General features: G+C 33.3%; 1 protein-coding gene across 1 annotated transcript in view; it reads right to left on the reverse strand.

Annotated features, from left to right (window-relative positions):
- The window catches only part of LRPPRC (leucine rich pentatricopeptide repeat containing), a gene marked incomplete at both ends in the record, with an annotated part of 107,274 nt that overhangs the window by 43,362 nt on the left and 42,629 nt on the right, over positions 1-21,283 (reverse strand). Inside the window, 10 exons of the mRNA XM_080711489.1 lie at positions 4,796-4,902; positions 5,402-5,526; positions 14,163-14,370; positions 15,774-15,859; positions 16,268-16,398; positions 17,393-17,506; positions 18,169-18,213; positions 18,540-18,617; positions 18,823-18,929; positions 20,014-20,071. Of these exons, the coding sequence (XP_080567615.1) occupies positions 4,796-4,902; positions 5,402-5,526; positions 14,163-14,370; positions 15,774-15,859; positions 16,268-16,398; positions 17,393-17,506; positions 18,169-18,213; positions 18,540-18,617; positions 18,823-18,929; positions 20,014-20,071 (1,059 nt within the window). The remainder of the gene's footprint in view (positions 1-4,795; positions 4,903-5,401; positions 5,527-14,162; positions 14,371-15,773; positions 15,860-16,267; positions 16,399-17,392; positions 17,507-18,168; positions 18,214-18,539; positions 18,618-18,822; positions 18,930-20,013; positions 20,072-21,283) is intronic.

Raw genomic sequence — 21,283 nt, forward strand, 5'->3', positions numbered from 1 at the left:
ATATTGGTGGTACTGGGGTTCCTGGAAACCCTTTTACCTCCGGGCTACACTCACACACCTATTTTTATACTTTTTAAAATTTGGAAACAGGGTCTCTTAAGCCAGTGCGGCTGGCTTCAAACCTGTGCAATCCTCCTGTCTCTGCCTCCCAAAAGCGGGGATTACAAGAGTGCACCATCACGCCCGGCAAGATACAGAATATGTTCCATAAAATATGTTTGCAAAAATTAATTGTGAACATTTCAATGGTATACTTCATTCCAGAACGTCCTATAAGAACACCAAAAGGAACTATAAATGCTTCAGAGGATGAGTCTATAGAAGAAACAAAAAGGTTGACTTGGGCACAAAAAATAATTATTTTAAAAAAGGAAAGGGGAACAAAGGATAGGGATATATCTCAGTGGCATAGTGCCTGTGGGTTTAATCCCTTGTATCAGGGGAAAAAAAGTAATGGAAGGAGCCAGGCGTGGTGGCGCACGCTTGTAATCCCCGCGCTTGGGAGGCGGAGACAGGAGGATCGCACTGGTTCAGAGCCAGCCGTGCTGGCTTAAGAGACCCTGGTTCAAAAAAAAAAAAAAAAATATATATATATATATATATGGTCTGGGAGTGTAGCCCGGAGGTAGAAGGGCTTCCAGGAACCTCAGTATCACCAAAAAAAAAAAAAAAAAGTAATGGAAGGAAACAAACTCACATTTGTTAAGTATTTAATACTCCCAAGGTGTCTTTTAGTATTCCAAATATCACTACCTAAAAAAAAGAAAGAAAGAAAGAAAGAAAGAAAGAAAGAAAGAAAGAAAGAAAGAAAGAAAAAAATCCTAGTCTAAAACAGGTCCTTTCTACAATAAGTAGTTCTTTCAGGAACTACTTACTTTTTCTTCCTTTCTTCCAGTGCTGGACATTGAAGCCAGGGCCAAGCACAGACAAGCATTCTACCACTAGCCCACAAATACTGCATTGTATAGAATTATTTTTTAAGGTCTATCTCTTTGACTAGATGGTAAGACATAACCAATAACTCTTCAAGGGAGGGAAGGACAGAAATTAGTCAAACTGGGAAGCCACTCAAATACTATCAACCACCTTAACCAAAAGCTTTCTTCATTGAAGAAGCTTTCAGAAGAAATTTGCTAATGCCTCATCTAAAACTTCATGATAAAAGAACTATATTAACTGGGCGTGATGGCCCATGCTTGTAATCGCCACGCATGGGAGGCTGAGACAGGAGGATTGATTGCACAGGTTCAAAGGCAGCCTCAGCTACTTAATGAGCCTTTCAGAAACTTAGTGAGACCCTGTTTCTGGGTCTGGGAGTATAGCCCAGAGGTAGAAAGCCTCTGGGTTCCACCCTTAGTACCACAAAAAAAAAAAAAAAAAAAAGAACTATATTAGATGTCAGTCAGAAATCAGCTTATCTTGCCAGGTGTGGGAGTGCATGTTTGTAATATTAGTAATTAGAAAATAGGATGATCGAAGATTCAAGCCTAGCTTTAACAATCTAGTGAGACTCAGCAACCTAGCAAGACCTTGTTTTAAAACAAAAAACCAAAAGGGCTGGGAGCATAGTTGGGAGGTAGAATACCTCTGGGTTCAATCCCCAGTAACTAACTGTCTAACACATATACATACACCAAAAAAAAAAAAAAGACAAAAACAAAAACCAGAAATTAGTTTATCTTAAGCCTCTGTTAACTAAGGTCCTTCAACTACTGCGTATCAGGTGAGATGACTGAGTAAAGTATCTTAAAAACTCCCATGAGCACTATCCCAATTCAGATGCTTACTAATCTCACTGTCTCAAAACCCCTTTAATCTACCTTGATGTCCTTTTGCTAGTACAATTCTCTTTATAACACTGCTCAGAGACTACTGTTTCCTGAATTAGCTCCAATTTCCTTATTCTGATGCCGAAGGTCTCTAAACTCTAGAAACAACCTACCTTTCTATATTTCCCACAAATCACACTCAGAACGTATGATCTAATGATCATCCTTTTCTACTACTTCTCTGTTCTTCCCAACCCCAACATCATGAAATGCTAAAAGTGCTAACATATCCCCCATTTCCCATTTCTATCAAAAAGACTTCCCTAATTTTCTATACCGGGAATAAGTTCTTCTCTTGAATTTTTGAAACTGTTTTTACTTTTCTTATGAGTAAACACTGTGTGTGTGTGTGTGGGGGGGTACTGGGGTTCCTGGAAACCCTTCTCCGGGCTACACTCCCAGACCTATTTTTTACTATATTTTTTAAATTTGGAAATAGGGTCTCCTAAGCCAGCACGGCTGGCTTCGAACCTGCACGATCCTCCTGTCTCCGCCTCCCAAGCGCGGGGATTACAAGAGTGTGCCACCACGCCGGGCTATGAGTAAACACTTTTTGATATTAGATAGCACTTTACATTCTAATCTCATCTTCAAGGAGTTTCACATTAATTTCTTGAGAGTTGATCTGATATATAGTGATTTATTTTATTCTCTCACTCTTTCCTTTGGAAGAAACAACTTTTTGCAAGTAGAAGAGGATATATGCTCATTTTACAGAAATCCCAGAAAACACAGAAGACATTTTAAAAACAGATAATTCTATTCTCCTATAATAATCTATATATAGAAATAAAATAATAAAATAAGCCTATGTAATTGTACTATGCATAATATATGTCCTATACAACACAGACTTACATTCTAAAAACAGGCCACATTTATACAAAGAATCTTGCCTGTATCTTTATTCATTCAATGTGTATAATTTCATAACAGATATATACTATTTCCCATAGTGCTTCAAACAGAAAGTTTTGGAAATTCAATTATAGTGAATCTACCCATTGATTTAGATCCTCTTACTTTTGGGGGAATGATAAAAATGTTGCTCAATACTTACAGAATTCTTTAATATATTTCTATGGTCCAAGTTTACGAGATTTCATTACTTTTCATATTATATTCAAGACTCCTTAGAAAACTTTAGGTCTTGAATTTGAATAGTTTAAACAAAAAAGGCACAGCCTTACTTTTAATTCACCCCCCAATGAAGAATAAAAAAAAATGAAGAAAATACCTTTTAGATTTTGTTACATCCTTACCTATCTATCCAACTCTTTCCTTGGGTACTGACTGCAGTGGTTCTGAACAGCTATTCTTTAAACAATTTTGTACACATCCACTCTGAAAATTCTATTGTTACCAGTTATTCCTAAATGCAAAGCTTTAAAATAATTAAGCAGTCTTTCCTTGACACTTTATATGATAAGCATGTACCTTATGCTAAGCATCATACTGAAAATTATGTGGGATAAAGAAGATAACAAAATCTCTACCTTAAAGAAGCAAAGAGAATTAATATTATTGATCACTTACTATAATCCAGGAAACATGCAAGCTGCTTTACATACATTATGTGATTGAATCTTAAAGACAGATATTATATTCCCTTTTACAGATGAAGAAGCTTAGCAAGGTTTAATAACTTGTCCATTACCATACATGCAAGTAAATGGTAATAGAAGAACTTGTTCTTATGCCCTTTGACCTTTTCTATTACGTCTTGCTTATGACACAGGAAGAGACGCATCTTCCCCTTGTACAGAACCTTCCACTGTTATCTGAAAACCTAAGCTTCGTTTGTACTGATTAGTGACCTGCTAATACGATGTCATACACACAGAACAGCAAGCTCAAGAGTCAGACAGCTCCTCTCAGCTTTACATTCACTACCTACTTGCAATGTCTTGATTTTATACTATTTCCTAAAAAATACAAATGAATTACTCCTACAGAAGAACATAAGACACTAACAGGTGGGCAGAATGAGTCATAAGACAAGGAACAAAGAGAAGTACTGATTCAATTTCAATCTTCCTTTCCCATACTGAACTTTTTCTCTCTTGAAAAAGATCAAGAAATAATTTCCTAGGTTGTATGCCTACATTTTCAGTCTCATGACAGAGGCCAAATGGCACCTTTGTGTTCTGCCTACCCTCAACATTTTTAGAAGAGGATGTGGACTAAAAACAAAGCATATTCTAAGAGACATAAGATTACTTATGTATATAAGTGAACAGTTTTAGTAGCATGAAGTAATTTTTCTTAAAATGATGGCTCCACCTTCGGTGGAATGGTTTATTTTCTCAGTGGACAAAGAAGTGTTTAATAGTGAAATTAATCACAATTTAGATAGACTTTATAGTTGCCCTTTGCCTTATCAATTCCAGTAAGAAAAATTTCAGTAAAGCCTAGATAAAATATACTAATCCTAAATAGGCCAGGTTTGTCACCTACCAACTTTCCATAAGCTGCTTACCATAGTGGGGGAAAAAAAGGGAGAAAATTTAAATTAAATGCCAACAGTTTGCAGACAGCACTTGTTTGGCTGATTAACTTGTAGACAAGCATTACAAATAAATCTGAGCATGGTCTGCAGTAAATTAAATTCTACTGCTTTTAAGAACAAAGAATTCTTTGGCAAAGAGGATTAGCAACTTTACACCCAGGAATGCCAGTTTAATTTAATTGTTCCACAATCCAAGATTTAATATGCAAATATCATTTTGATATATAATAATGAATTTAACAGTGAGAAAAAAAATTCAATATACAACCAGACTGCCTTTTTTTGAAGTATAATTATATACAATAAAGAAGATGGTCAACTCCCCCACCCAATTAGTGGGACTGAATTTTATTAACGTGATTCAGAACAAGTGTAATTAAAGGTTAAAAATTTTAAATGTATTCTAATTTAGAGTCTAAATAGCTGTACAATTATAATATTATAGTTAAAATCATACCTCAATGATCTTCTTGGCCTCTTTATAATTTCCTGTTTGTAGGAAGGCAAAGAAGAGATCATAGAGCATCGTCATTTCACCTTGTTCTTGGCTCACAAAGTCCATTGCTAGACAGGAGAGAAGAAAATAATATAAAACAAAATAAAAGAAAATGAAAATGCAGTATCATAAAGTTGAAGAAATTTAAAAAGAACCTTTATCTTAAAAACAGATATTAAGGATAACTTAAAGATTATATCCTTATCAATTAATTTTCTGTCATATTCCTTATCTAAAAGCATATGTATATAACATAAAGTCCCTAAGAGTAGCTTCAAAGAGAACTGGTGAGAATAAGATTAAAAAGTCTTCATAAAGGCAGATCACTAAGAAGCAAAACACAAAAAGTAATACAGGGGTAATTTTGCCAAAAGGAGCATTTACTAAGAACCAACATTTACAACATTGAAAATCTACTTGATATGTTTCCTTTCAATTCAGAAATGTAATAAAAGTTTTTCTGGATGTGTTTGCCTTCTGTTAAATTTTTCCTGACAAAAATACATTCAGATGAAGCAGAAAAGAAAAAAGAATCCAACTACTGTAAGATATTTATGGGTAACTAACCTTTCTGGATTAGCTCAGTCTCGCCTTTCTCTATCAGTTTACATAAGACATCATGAATTCTTGGCAATATTTTATACTTTTCACAGCAATCAATCGCAGCTGTAAGGGCAGCAGGTAAGTCATCCCTTGGGAAAAAAATTAAAAATGAATACAATAGATCTAAATTTAATTTAGGCTCTCAACAGTTTAGAGAGATGTACAAACACCCATGAAAATATAAACAACTAATCAACTAAATTAATATAGAAAACCACAAAGCCAAAATAGGGGAGTAAGGGAACAATCCTTATATACCTTATATATAAATAAATATTCACAACACACACATACTAGCTATTCACTGTTTTCCTTGCTTCATCTTTTATTTTTCTTGCTAAAAGGTACTTAAGGGGAGGGTGCAATAGAAGGCACTCTGTGATTTAATTATAAAACTCTGAATTTAGTAATAAGTTGCTACAAAAATGTATTATTTCAAAAAACAAGGACTACTACCGTGAAATATTTTTTCCACCACTTATGTGTTTTTAACAGCCTTCACCAATTACAAATTTGGAAAACTTTATGTCCACTAATAATTCTCAGAGAATTTTCAAGCACTTTTCCACCTTACCAACTTCATACTGTCATCTTCCCAGAAAAGCAGGAAGTAGCCTCAGCACACTGTACTCAGGAGCTTACTAGTCTAAAACTAGGGTCTTCCTGTAGATTAGTGAGTTCTATGAGAATTTTAAATATTTTTTTCCTTTAGAGGGTAAACTTTAAAAAATATATTTCAAATTAGAAAGTTAAAGCTCTTTTTTACACAGGAATGAATTAAGACAAAAATATATTTTCATTAAGTCAGTTTCTTCAACAACAGGATTAAAAATTATTCTTTTGGGTTCTCAAAAAGCACCTTTCTTTGAGGAATATGTTAGACCTTAGATGAGCTGTAGAGATTTTAGATCCAGTGCCACTTGCCACCTCCCTTTATTTTTGAAGAGACGAGGAAATTGAGGCATCCAAAGATTGACTCATTGGCCTAAAGCAACTAAGTAGATGTTAGGCACTGGCGGCAGGTCCCTGGGCCTCCCACTTTCAGTTCAGTGCCTCTAAATACACATCATTGTCTATGAAAAGCATTGTTGTTTGCATAACCTAATAAGGTAGTACAATGTTATAAGAAATATAACACTTTTGGAAAAAAAACCTAAGATTTCTGTAGTGTATTAAATGTATTATTAAAAAGGCAGAGAGAGACTGAAGTACAACTAGTGACAGTGGCAATCTTTGCAGAGACGATAAATTTTGCCCACATGATTTCAAAATTAAAAAAAAAACACTTTAAAATTTCCTTTTAAAGTCTTTACATTTCTGTTGATTATATAAATGTTATGTTGCTATAGAGTACTATTTTATCTAAATTAAAATTTTAAACTGTACTAAAAATAAAGTAAAACACAACGAAGAAGTGTTCATTTCACTGCAATAATACCAACACAGTGAAAACGAAGGAAACTCTACCATATCCCCTTACTAAGCCCTGTTTACAGTGCATCTTCTGGCACCCCACAGAGTCATTTGAATTTTTGTCATTTGGGGTGAAGACTAAATTACAGGTTAATTTCAAAAACGCAAGTAGATGTTGCAGGCTAGATTACTGTCATACAAGAGAAATGCTATAGTAGCTACCACATATGATATAAAGCTTTAATATAATCAGTATTTTCCCTTGCTTCAGACACAGGTTCAGTTATGGCAATTCTACAGTTTCACTTAATGGAAAACTCGTAAGGCATTGTTCAGAGTGAAACATCTACTGATTTCCCCCCCCCCAACTAGCTAGATTTGCTTTTTTTTAATTCCCAAAACTAAGTAGTATTGTCTCAATTGTATTTCCCCTGCATTAGGTCAAAGCTATCAATAAATGAATAAATAATTGTTCTGTCAATCAAAATGACATGCTAATGTCTTCGATTTCCAAATAAATGCTTCTGAGGAATATACATATCCAGAACTACAACAGAAAAGATAAGGACCAGAACGTAACAATTCATAATTTTGTTAATAATTTTAAGTATCTTCGTTGCCAATGAAATGAATTAGAAATCTACAGTGAAACACTTCATATAAAGTGTGCTGGAAATAGAAATGAAGCAAATGACTGGTCGATTCTTTTTAATTTCCATTACCTGCATTCTGACTTGTGGGTGGATGCCACTTCAAAAAGGTAAAAATTTACGTTCCTCAAATAATTTATGTCATTAACCTTTCCTATTAAAGCTTACAAACTTAAGTGATAGAAATAAAAAATATTTTAAAACAGCTAAATTCACATTATTAGAAAGATATCTGTATATGCATAGTGCTTTGGATTTTGATCCCAATCAATGAGTACCACAGCTCAGAATCCTAGAAATAGTAATGAAAACCAGATCATCACAATGAATGGCCTCAAGATCACTGGGTTCCCTCCCAGATTGAATATTGTGAGAGTCTATGAATATTTCATCTACTCATGTTTCACACCAACAGATAAAATGATCATCTGAAAATACCATTTTTATTAGGCAAGATGAAATCAGTTAAGGGCAGAAAAATAGAAGGAAAAATGGTAGAAACTGCTTCCCTGTCAAAAATGTGGGACAAAACATTTCGAAGCAGTGTACTTCTAACTTCTATAACCTAAAGCACTTTATAATTTCCTTTGTATACAAATGATTTAAAATTCTACTTGAAATAAAATTCCTTTGAAATACTCTTGTTAATGCATTAATTCTGCATTCAAAACTTTATTTATTTTAATATAAATGCATAATTCCTAAAAGTTTTTTTGGAAGTTTTTAAATATCCATTGCTAAAAATTAAGTTACTCACTTTTTTCACAAACCCCAGAGAACACAAAGAGAAAATCAACTCCATAACATACTGTTATCTCTAAAATAAAAACCCATCAAATTATTTTTAAAGACCAGAACCCCCAAAATTTCAATGGACTACATAAAGTAATTTTCATGAAGAAAACTATATATGCTAATAAAAAGCAATCATTCAAAAAAAGTATGTATTTATTTATTTGGGTCAAACCCAGAACCTCATACATGCTACTTACTACCACTGAACTACATCCCCAGCACCCCTCCCCTTTTAAAATTTTATTTTGAGACAGCGTCTCATTAAGTTGTCCAGGATGGCCTCGAACTTGCATTTCTCCTGCTTCAGCCTTCTGAGTATGTGGGGTGAAGATGTGAGCCACCATGCCTGGCTTTAAAAAGTAATATTTTGATTAGTGCAAATTATCACTATAAGCTTTAACAAAATTCTGTGAGCCTATGAAATAAAACCAAAACTGAAAAAAAGATTCTGTAATTCTAAATCTTAAGAACACACACACACACACACACACGGGGAGAGAGGTATTTATTAACTTGAATAGATTCACCTGATCTATATCAAAATACATTCTAGAATCAACAATTCATTTTAAGGAAATATGACTATATTGAACTATAATTTTTCATTTATTACATACAATATAAAAAAAGTTAAAAGCATAGATGCCTGATCTGATGTTACCTCTTGTCTTGGCCTTTAACATGAAATTGCAATTGCTCTAATTATCAATGGCAGAAATGCTAGGAAAGAAGTACCTTGCTGGACATACATTCATGTGAAGCATCCACTGATTATGAAAAAAAAAAAAAATTTCCTTGACGAAGTACTACCAACTCAATAAATTCCCAAACACATATAACTATACAAATCATACATGTGTTCCAAACAAACTTGAATTCTTAAATCTAGAAATGACCAGTGACAACTGTTTATTTACCTATCTGTGGCTTTCAACATAGTTTCCCTACTTATACACAGGAAATAACTCGCAAATCCAGACAAATATTTATTTTTAATTGAAATAAAGTGCTTCAATGTTATGCATAAAGTGTTAGTGAAGTGGCAATTTACCTAAAGAGCTTACTGATTGAAAAGCTCTCAAATCTGAAATCACCAGAGAAAAGTAGAGTTAGGGAGAAGGAGGTTAAAAAAAGAAACAACAAAATCAACACCCTAAAAACAAACTATCCTATAAATCTTAAGCAGATGTTAACATAAGGAAAAAAATCAATTCAGGAGAAACCATCATCTTCACAAAAATTATTGTTAAAGAGAACCAGCTCTTGAAAGAGCTGAATGTTTTTTTTTTTATTCTGTTCATCATCTATAAATGAGGAATCTTCAAGGAGACTGGTGTTGCAATTACAACTAATCCTCCCCAAAAAATTAACTGTGTTGAAGGCTTTGTAATTTCCCTAGGTACAATTTAGCTGTCACTTACTTTAAAATTTACTCAAACATGCGTTCGGAACAGCACTAACTTCACATGTCAAGTGCTTTCCAGCCAATTGAGTCTAAACTGGAAGTCGGTGTTAAACAACTGAATGATTAGACAAGATAGCTCATTTCCCTGCTCTTTTGTTCAGAATAAAATGCCACATTTACATTATCAGACTCAACAGGATTTTCTGACAGAGGCAAAAAAAAAAAAAAAAAAAAACCCTACTGCACACTGTCCGTACTAAGCACATGAAGCCTGTCATTTACCAATCATCCTTCAAAAAGCAATAGCCATGAATGTAACTTAATTACGACCCAATGATCCTTGACGAAAAATCATCTTATCACTGTCCTGTCCCCCTAGGGCAAATGAAACACTTTTTGTCCTTTGGCACTGATGATGCTAAATTCTTAATTGCAATAATGGAGTAAAAGAGCCAAACCTCCTTAATTTCCTTTCAGCATATAAAGAGTTTTATTGTAGAAGACAAGCATTCCCAGAAATAATAAAAGTATCCAGTACAAATGAAGATGCTAAAATTGAAGGAATGTGGATGACAGAACAACCAGTATTTTAAAAAGTGTAGTTCCCACTTATATAACATATAGAGTTATATGAGCTTCAAAATTCATACTGTTAAAGGTCCATCTTAAGAGAAATTGTGTCATTTATGAAAAACTCAAGATAATTTAGCAAGAGTTCTGGGAGGATCATGTATACAAAGACCATGGTGCACTTAAATGAAATGCATATGTGCACATGCAGATTATAGACAAATCAGCACACACAGAAAAAGCCTTAATGGAAAGCAGAAATTAAAGCTGTTTTGATCATTTGCACTAATATAATCCAGTTAAACAGCTTCAGATATTTTTCACATACAATGAAACCAAAACGGATCAGCTATAAAACAAGTGAATCTAAAACTGTATCATACAATTTTTATGCTTTCAAATCTAATGGCCCATATTTTTATTATTTTAATTTCCCTTTCCATAACATTAAAACTAATCACAGGCTATATTAATGCATTTTAAAGAATTTCTTTCTTCATTCATATGAAAGATCCCTGTCATCTCGCTGAATGAAGGATGATTTTAATAAAAGAAATAAATGTTTAAATAAAAGTTAAAAATTAAAATGTTCAAAATAATATTAATTTGGGGTAAATTCGTTCGGACCACCCCCCTGTGTTACCCCTCAGTAACACAAGGCTGTAACTATCTTCTGTATTTCTATCTTTTTAATAAATTTCCTTAAATTTTCAGCAAGAGTCTGGGCTAAAGTGTATTTATCCTTAGAAAAACTAAGAAAAAAAATAAGAAAAAAAATATTCATTTGGACTACAAATAGAGAAAACACAGGTTAATTATCAACTCCTTTAGTTATTGTTTTGGATTTGTTTAGTTTTGGATTTCCCTTGGGAAATGAATAAAAATAACATACATTACTACCACACTCAAAAAGTTATTTTTTATATTATTCAAGTAATACAAACTGATATTGTATTATCCCATTTTAGCCAGTGCTGGAAAAGTTTGTTTATAATAAAAAAAGACCACAAAAAAAAAAAAAAGAAACAAAATCTTAACAGCTATCTTTCTAAAGAACAGAATCTCAGATAATTACTTTAGAATTGTAATGTGAAAGTGGTAGCTTCTGTAGGGTCTTATGCAATTACATGCCAAAAGGATGCTTGCCTCTAAACAAAGCAATGAAGTCTTTTTTAGGATATTCTGAAACATTTCTCATAACTTTATTAAAAGTTTTAATATTTAAGGTTTGCTCCCATATGAACACATACCTGTTGGGGTCAATTACATGCTGTTACTAAAGACTGAACATATTTGATCAAATCAAATACATGTGGACTTTTTGGAAAGCTAGTACAGTCCCTGTCATGATTCTAAACTAATTAACTATTGCCCATTGATTAGGAAAAAAAAGAAAAAAGAAAAAAACAGCTGATTAAAGTTTCAAAGTTGAGCCAGACATGGTGGTGCATGCTTGTAATCCCAGCATTTGGGGGGCTGAGACAGGAGGATCAGGTTTGTGGCTAGCCTCAGCCACTTAGTGGGGCCCTCTACAACTTAGTGAGACTCTGTTTCAAAATAAAGAATAAAAAATGGGGCTGGTGATGTAGCTCAAAGGTAGATTGCCCATGGGTTCCATCCCCAGTACCAAAAAAAAAAAAAAAGTCAGTGTTTTATTCCAGGTTTTTATCTGACACAAGTACTACTGCTCTTTTCTGAAATTTTGTAAATACATTTCTTTTATCTCCTTTTTTAAATTCTCGTGATTCTAAAACATCTAAAAAGGTTGGCACGACCTTTTTATTATGATAGATAAAAATAAAAGACCTAGTCATGGAGATGGCCTTTGCAAAGTACTGACAGCAAAAGCAAAAAGTCTACACAAATAAAAAGAGGATATCCTGTGAGTATCTGAAAGTAGCAAGGTACCATCAAGAAAAATGTACTAATTTAGATTTCTTTTGGGGGGAGGGAATCAAATATAGGGGCATTCTACCTCTGAGCTACACTCCTAAGACTTTTTTTTAAAAAAATAAAGTCCCACTAAGTTGCTGAGGGTCTTGCTACATTGCTGAAGGTGACCTTGAACCTGTGATCTTCCTGTCTAGGCCTCCAAAGTACTGGGATTATAGGCATGCACCACTAGGCTTGGCTACTAATTTAAAATTCTTCAGCCCAATTAACAAGATAGTCTAATTTGACTGAGACATACAAACATCTAACTGCTCTAAATAAGCAGAAGCACAGGGCATGTTCCAGGTTAACATGTGAATTCCACTGTTTCTATCTTCCCTTGGGTAAGTTCTCTCTGGTTCATGAGCCCCATCTGCAGAGCTCTTTTGGAAACCTTGTCTTCTCTGTCTTCATTGTAAGATACGTTCCTCCCCTGGCCTCATTGTCCTTGTTAATTATTTTATTTTTGCCCACTAGTAAGGTCTAATTCTTCTGGGCACTGGGCCCATTTCTTCATATTCCTGGAGCAGAGTTCTACATGCAATTTGCAGAGATGAGTCTTTCAAACAAAAGAAAAAATTCTAGTAGGGAAGCATATTAATTATAGGATTTCTGTATAAAGTTGGCTGTGAATGAGAACTTAGTAACACAGGAATTGTTTGAATCACTATTTCTTTAAAAGGATGTAATGCCGAGATTGTGGAGGTTAAGATCTGGCCAAATCATCTAACTTGGTAACACATCATGATCAAATGGCAAAGAAATATTCTGGGTATGTGTGTGCATGTATGTGCTTGTGTGTGAGCACACATATTTCCTAACTGAGCTAGTTAAGAGAATTTTTATTCTATATCTTAAATTCAATTCTTTTTTTGGGGTGGGGGGTCTGGAGATAGAACCCAGAGGCATTCAGCCTCCGAGCTACACCCCCTGCCCTATTTTTTTTTTAATTATTTTGAAACAAGGACTAAGTTGTAGAGGGCTTCAGTAAATAGCTGAGGCTGTCCGCGAACCATGATCCTCCAGCTTCAGCCCTGAATGCTGGGATTACAAGCGTGCGCCACCACGCCTGGCTTTAAATTCAATTCTAAGTCACTCATTATATCCAGTTAATTACACTACCCCAATAAATAAATGAATACTATGAGAAGTTTGGGCAAATGTAAGAAATGTTAAAATATAAATTTCACTTTCCTCCTGGCATTGATAAAAGACCTTCCATACCAAAACTCAGAAAATTCTAATCATAGAATAAGCAGGTGACAAACTGCAATAAGCCATGGGAGAAAACAAACTGCAAAATCTAGGAAATTTAAAAGTAAAGCAGGAAACAAAGACAAATGCAAGAGGAAAAGAAAACAATAAGATGTGCTTAATCATCTTACCAAAACATTTCAGTTATTACAAAAGACAGACTGACTTAATTATTTGCATGGCAAAACTGGGTACCAACAACAGCATTTCAAGTGAAAAATTTTGAAGTTCAATAAATCTTGTCCTATCAACAAATTTCATCTTCCCGCAAGACAAAAACATCTCCAACATCTTTCAAAGCTAAAATAACAATACTGGTATATATATAATAAAAATACTATATTGGAGACTAGCACTGAAAAGATGTTTCTACATTTTTCACCTCAAGAATATTCAAAACTCCAGAATACCCTTATATTTATCTATAGATAGCAGTTCCTAGGCTCAAAAAATTAATTTCATGTAATATCATCCATCACATGCACCAGGTGGGTGGGGGTAGGGGAGACCATTGAGAAGAAAGTCCCAGAACTATATGGCTGCTGGTGGTTTGAAAGGTCACCTAAACCATTTTACTCCTCTTATTCTTTAGCAAATGATCTCCAAGGCTTCCACATCAGTGTATTTACAAAGTATAATCCCAAAATGATCATACTCATTCTTTTAATTTAATGCTAATTTAAAATTCAAAATTCAATTAACTTACTTTTCCAGGTGTACAGTGACCAATGGGTAACTTATATTGGTGGATGGTTTTGCTAATCCTAGAGTCACGATGGCTTCATGCAACTGTTTGACTGTTTCAATTTCACCTCTTAAAGCCGCGCCATTTAGAATGTGGAAAAAGGACAAGACTGTTGCATCTCTGATAAGAACATCCTTCTCTTTCATCTCCTTTAGAATGTTAATAGCATCTACAATGAAGTAACACAAAAGACCCTTAGGTAATTTCATGTAGGGAAAACAAACTGCTATTAAAACAGCATTTCAAGCCCAGCAGGAATGTAAATTCTAGTGTATAATGCCGATTTCAAGTTAATTACTACTTGCATTTCTAAACGAGACTACAATTATAAATCCACAATAGCATGGTTTTATCATTTCCCTGCAACTTTGACTACAAATTATAGATAGAGACTGTGTGCCCACTCTGCACCACATAACCCTGTACAGTCTGCCCTATAGCTGCAAGATCCTCCTAAATGGATGCTTTTATCATTCAGAGCTAACATCTGCTAAATCACACCATTGTTTCTTCAGCAGATGGCTTGTCAGGAGGCCAGATAATAAAGATGTGTTTACACTGTATATACAGCCAGACTAATGGTCTGATACCGATAGGGCCTGTTTGCTATGTCGATACTAATTAGCCAAGCAGAGCCAATGAAAGCTTTCCAAAAGGCTGCATGTTAATACATTACATTCATTAAGCTTCATTAGGAAGGCAGAAACAAACATTTTAGGGTATGGAATAAGTGCATTTTTATAACATTGTTCTTAATTATTACAGACAAAATGTTTTGACCACTTTACAAAAAGTGATTTTTAAAAAAGCAAGTCAATCTTTATAAAGAGTTTTTTGCATCAGAAGGCATCCCAGGAAAAATGTCAATGTTCAAATATTTTTCTTTGTATTTTTCCTTATATCAAAATTAAAAATTTCTTCTAAAAAGAAAAGTGAGAAGGCTAAAAAATTTTTTTCAAACTAAAGCCAAATCAGAAAGTTAAGAAACAGAGTAAAACTGTATTATCAAGTTTAATTAACTATATTCAGTTCAGCATTATCTCAACAATGAAAAATACTAAGTATGCAAATTGTCTATGTATTCAACTATGCTTTTCTCATGAACTACTTAAAAACTTTAATTAAAATACACATTTTGTTAGTGTTTTTAAAAGTTAAGCCAAAAATCTGCAAAATCAGATTCTTATATATCAGTTTATATTTATACGTTTTATGTTCAGCTTTCAGATCTTCTTAAGCAAAAACAAAGCCATTATTGCAGGCATATAAGCAAATTGTGCCATGAGTCATGATCTTCAAACTCAATCCAAACAGCAATGCTAATAAAAACTAGCTGCAGAAATGCAAAAAGCACTGAGCTGTGCAAATGTAAATGACAAGCTTGCCAATCCATTAAAACTAATGGCCTACACTGTCCATGTAGCTCTGGATGGATTCACATGCAAATTTGTATGCAAAGTATTCAAGCACTTTGCAGGACATGATAGGCCATTAATATCAATTCACATGTTAGTTATTCCAGTGGCAAATACTTGCATCACATCTTTCCTTTATGTGCTGAGGTTTACTTACCTTGGAGCTTGCCATGCTTTCCCAATACTTTTACAAGGCTTAAATACTTGCTGGTGTCAAGGACAGCAGATGAATCTAAACGGTCACTATGAAACACAACCACAGTGTATTGCAATACAAAAAAAGGGCATATTATTATTAGATAAATCTATTAAGATGGAAAACAAAAGATACCCATGAAATCGAAATTTTTTACACTACAGTATATAGGTAGGAAAATGTTATCAAGCCTTCTAAAACAGTTATTATCACCAATCGTATAATCAATAAAAGAAAAAAAAAACCCTTGGCTTTTAGGACTAGAATATCTTACACTTATAAAAGATAACTTGCTCAAACAAGACACAAAGAGCTTTAGACTATAAAATTTTAAAAGTACTGACAAAAGGATTTAAAAAAATTATATAAGACAATAATAATCAATGTAGGTGGTCCATCAAGGGCTGTTTATCAGCATAAATGCTGATGACATGCTTCAGTGCTACAGTACTCACAATTCTTGTTTCAAGTTCAGCGCATCTTCTGCATTATCATGTCGACAGCACAAATTTATTAAAGCTGCATAACCACCGATAACCATGTCTGATTCATATTTTGCTTTTACTTCAAGGGCTTTTTGCATATTCTAAAATAAGGATTAAAGTGAAAAAAATTAATAAAAAGATACAAATGTCAAATTTTAATTTTAGTGTTCAGACTTTTGAAAAAGTTAATAGTACTTTAATGACAAATGTTTCATGTTATCAACTTGATCTTGCCCCTCAGTATTTTTATTCACCTTTTAAAAAAACAGGCAAGGCAGATATACACACAGGATTTAAAAGATCTGTTGTTTTAAATGTAAAATAGGTCATTATGCCAAATCTAACATTTTAGCTTTGTGTATTGTATTATTTTAAAAGACTTTAAGATGAAGTATTTTCCAAACCAGCCCTTTAATATTTCCAGATGCAGAAATATGTATCACTAAAAAGTTAAGTCTAGTTTAATATCCGAGTAATGTAAAGAAACATTTTTAACCTAACAAGTACCATATCATAATCTGAAAGTTAGTTATAATTTTTTTTTCCTAAAAGCACAGACTAATGACCAAATCATACTGATTTAGAAACTAAAAAGTCTAGTGATATCCCACAAATGACAGATACACACTAAAATGAACACAAAGTACAGCTGGACACCCACTGAAAGAGGCAAGCGACCCTTTATCTCGAAGAGCTTTTTTCCAGCAGGAAAATGGAATTTCAATCCCGGCATTAACAACCTAGTAGTATTTGACTTGCAAATGACTACTGCGTGTATCAGTTGCTTGACAATCTAGATATGAGAGACCAAAGCCATGGCTTGAAAGGACATTTGGCATGTATGATAAACCTATCACAGCTGTTACTATCATTCACTTTGTAGATTATTGTAAACAAACTACAGCAACCCGAAAACATGCCATTCAAGGTGTAGCAGAAATTAGTTAACCTTTCATTTAATTGTATTCTTCACAAGCTTGACATATAATAATGAACTGTAAAAATCATAAATATTATATTCAGTTTTGCTCACTGGAATTTATGAATTTTTTTTTTGCCCTAATGGTGTATCTGAAATATTTAAACAACTGTTACCTCTTCTGAACAAAGCATTAATATGAGTTGCTTTAGGACATCTCCTATAGGTTGATTTTTAGCTTTTAGATTTTCAAGTGTAGACTCCAAATCAGATGATGTAAGTTGCTGAGTCTAAAGAAACGAAATCAAAAACAAAAACTTATCACAAAAAGGAAATCCAACCTTTGCTACTATCTCTTTTAAAGTGACTTTCTACTTTCCAAATCACCATAAAATGTTCTCAGGGATGTTAATTTAGGAATCCATGTATGAACTCCAGAGGTTTATGAACCTCAAAAAGTTATATGCAAATTTCTTAGATTTGTTAGTTTTAGAGATCTTAGAGATATACAAGATCTTAGAGATACACAAGATGATAAAAAATGTTAGAAAACACAGGATTTAAAAGATCTGTTGTTAGAAAACACTGGCTTTATAATAACAGGGGTAGCCTTAGAAACCTAGTGAGGCCCTCTGCAAATTAGTGAGATTCCATTTCAAATTTTAAAAGTAAAAAATAGGGCTGGTGTGTAGCTCAGAGGTAGAACACCCCTGGGTTCTCACATCAAGGGAAGAAAAAAAGGGAGAGGAAAGGAGCAGGGGCGTAAAAACTTTCAAAAGATTATACATCAATTTCCTACATCTGTTGATTTTTCTGAGATAGGGAATAGGCTTTACCAACTTCTCAAGAAGTACACCACGATGATAAAAATGTTACGAATGAGGATACAGTCTAGAATTCTCATTAAGCACAGTCAACACAGCAGGTAGAATCTACTAAAAAACCTACTTACTTTTCGAAAGTCAGTCCTCTCTCTTTCGACTATCATATTAACATCCTAGAATTGGGATTTAAATGAACAAAGAATTAGAAATCAAAGGGAAAAAATATTTAGCAAATATTAAATTTGCAAGTACTATCTCATTGTCTACCTTTCCTAAATTTTGCAAATTCTGTTCATACTTTCTTACCCATTGTAATTAATGTTCTAAATGTATTCTTTAATATACAAACAGTTTTTACAAAAAATCAATGAAAAGTTGTTTAAATGGTTATCAGTGAAATAAAAATTTCTGGCAAAAAGCATCATATTTAAATAAAATTTTAACATGCTTTTATGTATGAAATTAAACATTTCATTAAGTTGGTTTCTATTTCACACACCTTAATCAATTCAGGAACATGGTAGCTATCCAGAAGATTACGAATGCCTCTGTAGATGTTTTCAGGAATTTTTACATTCTGTGCAAAAGCAAAGGGGGGGCACAGAATTTTAGACAACTAAACTGAAATTTGTCTAAAAGAAATTATCCCAGACATAATTTAAGTCTACAACTCTTGCATGTCATTGAGAAGTGGTCTGGATGTACTTAAAAGCAGCAATTTCAAATCTAATAGATACATGTCAGGCAGGACAAGCATTATATAGCAAAAAATGAAATGGTACCATCTCCTTCAGCTGATGGAAGTATTGTCTCAAACGCTCCTCCTTGGCCTGTACCTCTGAGTCACTCATGCTGTCAATCAAGTTATAAAGAAAATAGCCAACAGCTTCTGTGGAAAAAACAAGAGAAAGCATTCCACTAAAATTACTGAGACTGTCATGTTATCAAGATTAATTTATAAGAAATCATTTTGGTGTGAGATGTCACCCTGATGAGAGGCTCTGAAATGGCAACAATGATCACTGAGGCATAGAGATTATGTGGTTTGGGAGCACATAGCTAACTGGTGAGTGAAAGGAATATTAATTATTTTCAGACCGAGTGACAGCTTTTCAGTACTGAATCTTACTTCAATTTATTTTTTTCTACCACTCTGTGACAGAAGTGGTCCTGCCCAAGGCCTTACCCCTCTCCAGTCCAAATCAGTGGTGAGAATAAATAAATGTTTTTATACATTTCCACACTAATTTTTTCTGGATAATATTTAGAAAAACATATAAAATTAGAAAGAATTATTAAACGTTGAGTATAGAAAATTAAATAACTTTAACAAGCAGATACAGCAATCATGTGGAGAGCTGCCTATTAGCCAATAAAAAAACAAGATTAACAAAGATATTTTGTAACAACAGTAATTTTCCTATGTATTGAAGCATAAAATATATAGGACCACATATGCATGCCTAATATAGGAGAGGTGAACTTCCAAAAAAAAGTACTTTCTCATAGAAAACTATACAAACAAAGCTTCATTGTATTACAACGAAAATCATTAAATGTAAAATAGTGTCTATTAGATAATAAAATACATTTACATGGGAAAATGAATTTACAGTGAATTCATAAACAGTAAGACCTTTTTTCCTTTAAGTTTAAAATTAAGTACATACAAAACATTACAATCACAAAAATGCTAAGAATCATTGATTTTAAAGCCTATTTCAATAGATGCTATAAGCATTTGCTTGATGTCTGCAATGAAAGTCTCCCAATCCCACCCTTTGAAAAATCACAATAAAATCAAACACCCAATAGATCTCAAAATGCCAAGGATATCAATAGAGATTTATAATCTAATGTTTTCAAATTTCACTTCCAAAAATAAATGTTTACTGCTGTAATCCATCTAGCCCATCTTTATAGAAAAGAATGGATTTGTGGATAAGTTACAATCATCAAAATTGAAGCGCTACCCGTTGGTCCTGGAGGCTCCTGGCAGTAACGTCCATCCTTGTACAACAATTCTGTTATCTGGTAAGACAGAAAATTTGTGCATTGCAGCAAGAGAAGAAAATATGAACAAATACAATGTGAAATTGAATTCATGAAATAATAAGAGCTTCCCCCCAATAAGGTATTATTCTATATTGCAGTAATCAACACCACTCCCAACCCACTAAGGAGATTGTTTTGTGTTTAATTCATAGATTTGTCTTCTAAAAATAAAAATAAACCCATGCTGAAGGAAAACAGCAATGTTTTATGAGATACCGCATAGAAAGACTCAAAAGTGAAATGCTTACTTATCATTTTAAATTAACTGTTATAAACAGAAAAGAGCTTGTAGGAATTATGAGCCAATATCATCTCTCATATTGTTCTGGTCCTGTGAAACTGAACCAGTGTACTCCTTTCAAAATATATCTTGTAGAAATATTTTCCCATTCATTTAATAGCAGTAAAACAAAAGGGTTCAAATGTTTTAATGAATTCTTATCAAGTTAATTCACAAAAACAGTAAATGATACGCAAAATACTTATTTTCCAGTGCTGATTTTTACCAGTGAATTAATTAAAAATTCAAATATTTATATATATATATATATATATATATATATATATTGTAATCAAAGTTATTATAAAATGTACGGTATTAATTTGTAACTTTGAACACAATATTTAGCTATATATCCTCAGGTTGAAGACAGAACAGAAACACAGACTAGCTGTCCAGAGCAATACAGATTAGGAATGCTGAACTACTTTTTGTATATTCTATAGCTGAGTTCAGGTGCTTTTACAACACTGACTGGCATATAAGTGCTAACAATTCAAACTGTAGTTACTTCAGTTTATTTGCTCATATGAAAAATGAGGCAAAATTGGTCATATGCCACCATGTAAATCATGCTGCAATTAATGGCATTTCAAAGAGTATTTAGGTTACAAATAAGGACTGTGCAGAGGAAAAAACATTAGTTCTCATCTACAAACGTAATTAACATACACATAGAAGACAGTCAGTTCTACCACAAATGGTAGCCACACATTGGATGTATCATAGTAATACTTAATGCCAAATAAAAACAAAAATACATTCTATGCATAAACCAATGAAAATCTCTCTAGTCAAAACAATTCTTTCTATATATAAATATCTCAACCATATATTAGAATTGAATATATAGCTTAGCAGTTCAAGTAATACTAAAAATATAACTAAAATTTAGGTTTTAAAATTAT

Source organism: Muscardinus avellanarius, assembly GCF_963383645.1.
Source record: "Muscardinus avellanarius genome assembly, chromosome: 15".
NCBI lineage: Eukaryota > Metazoa > Chordata > Mammalia > Rodentia > Gliridae > Muscardinus > Muscardinus avellanarius.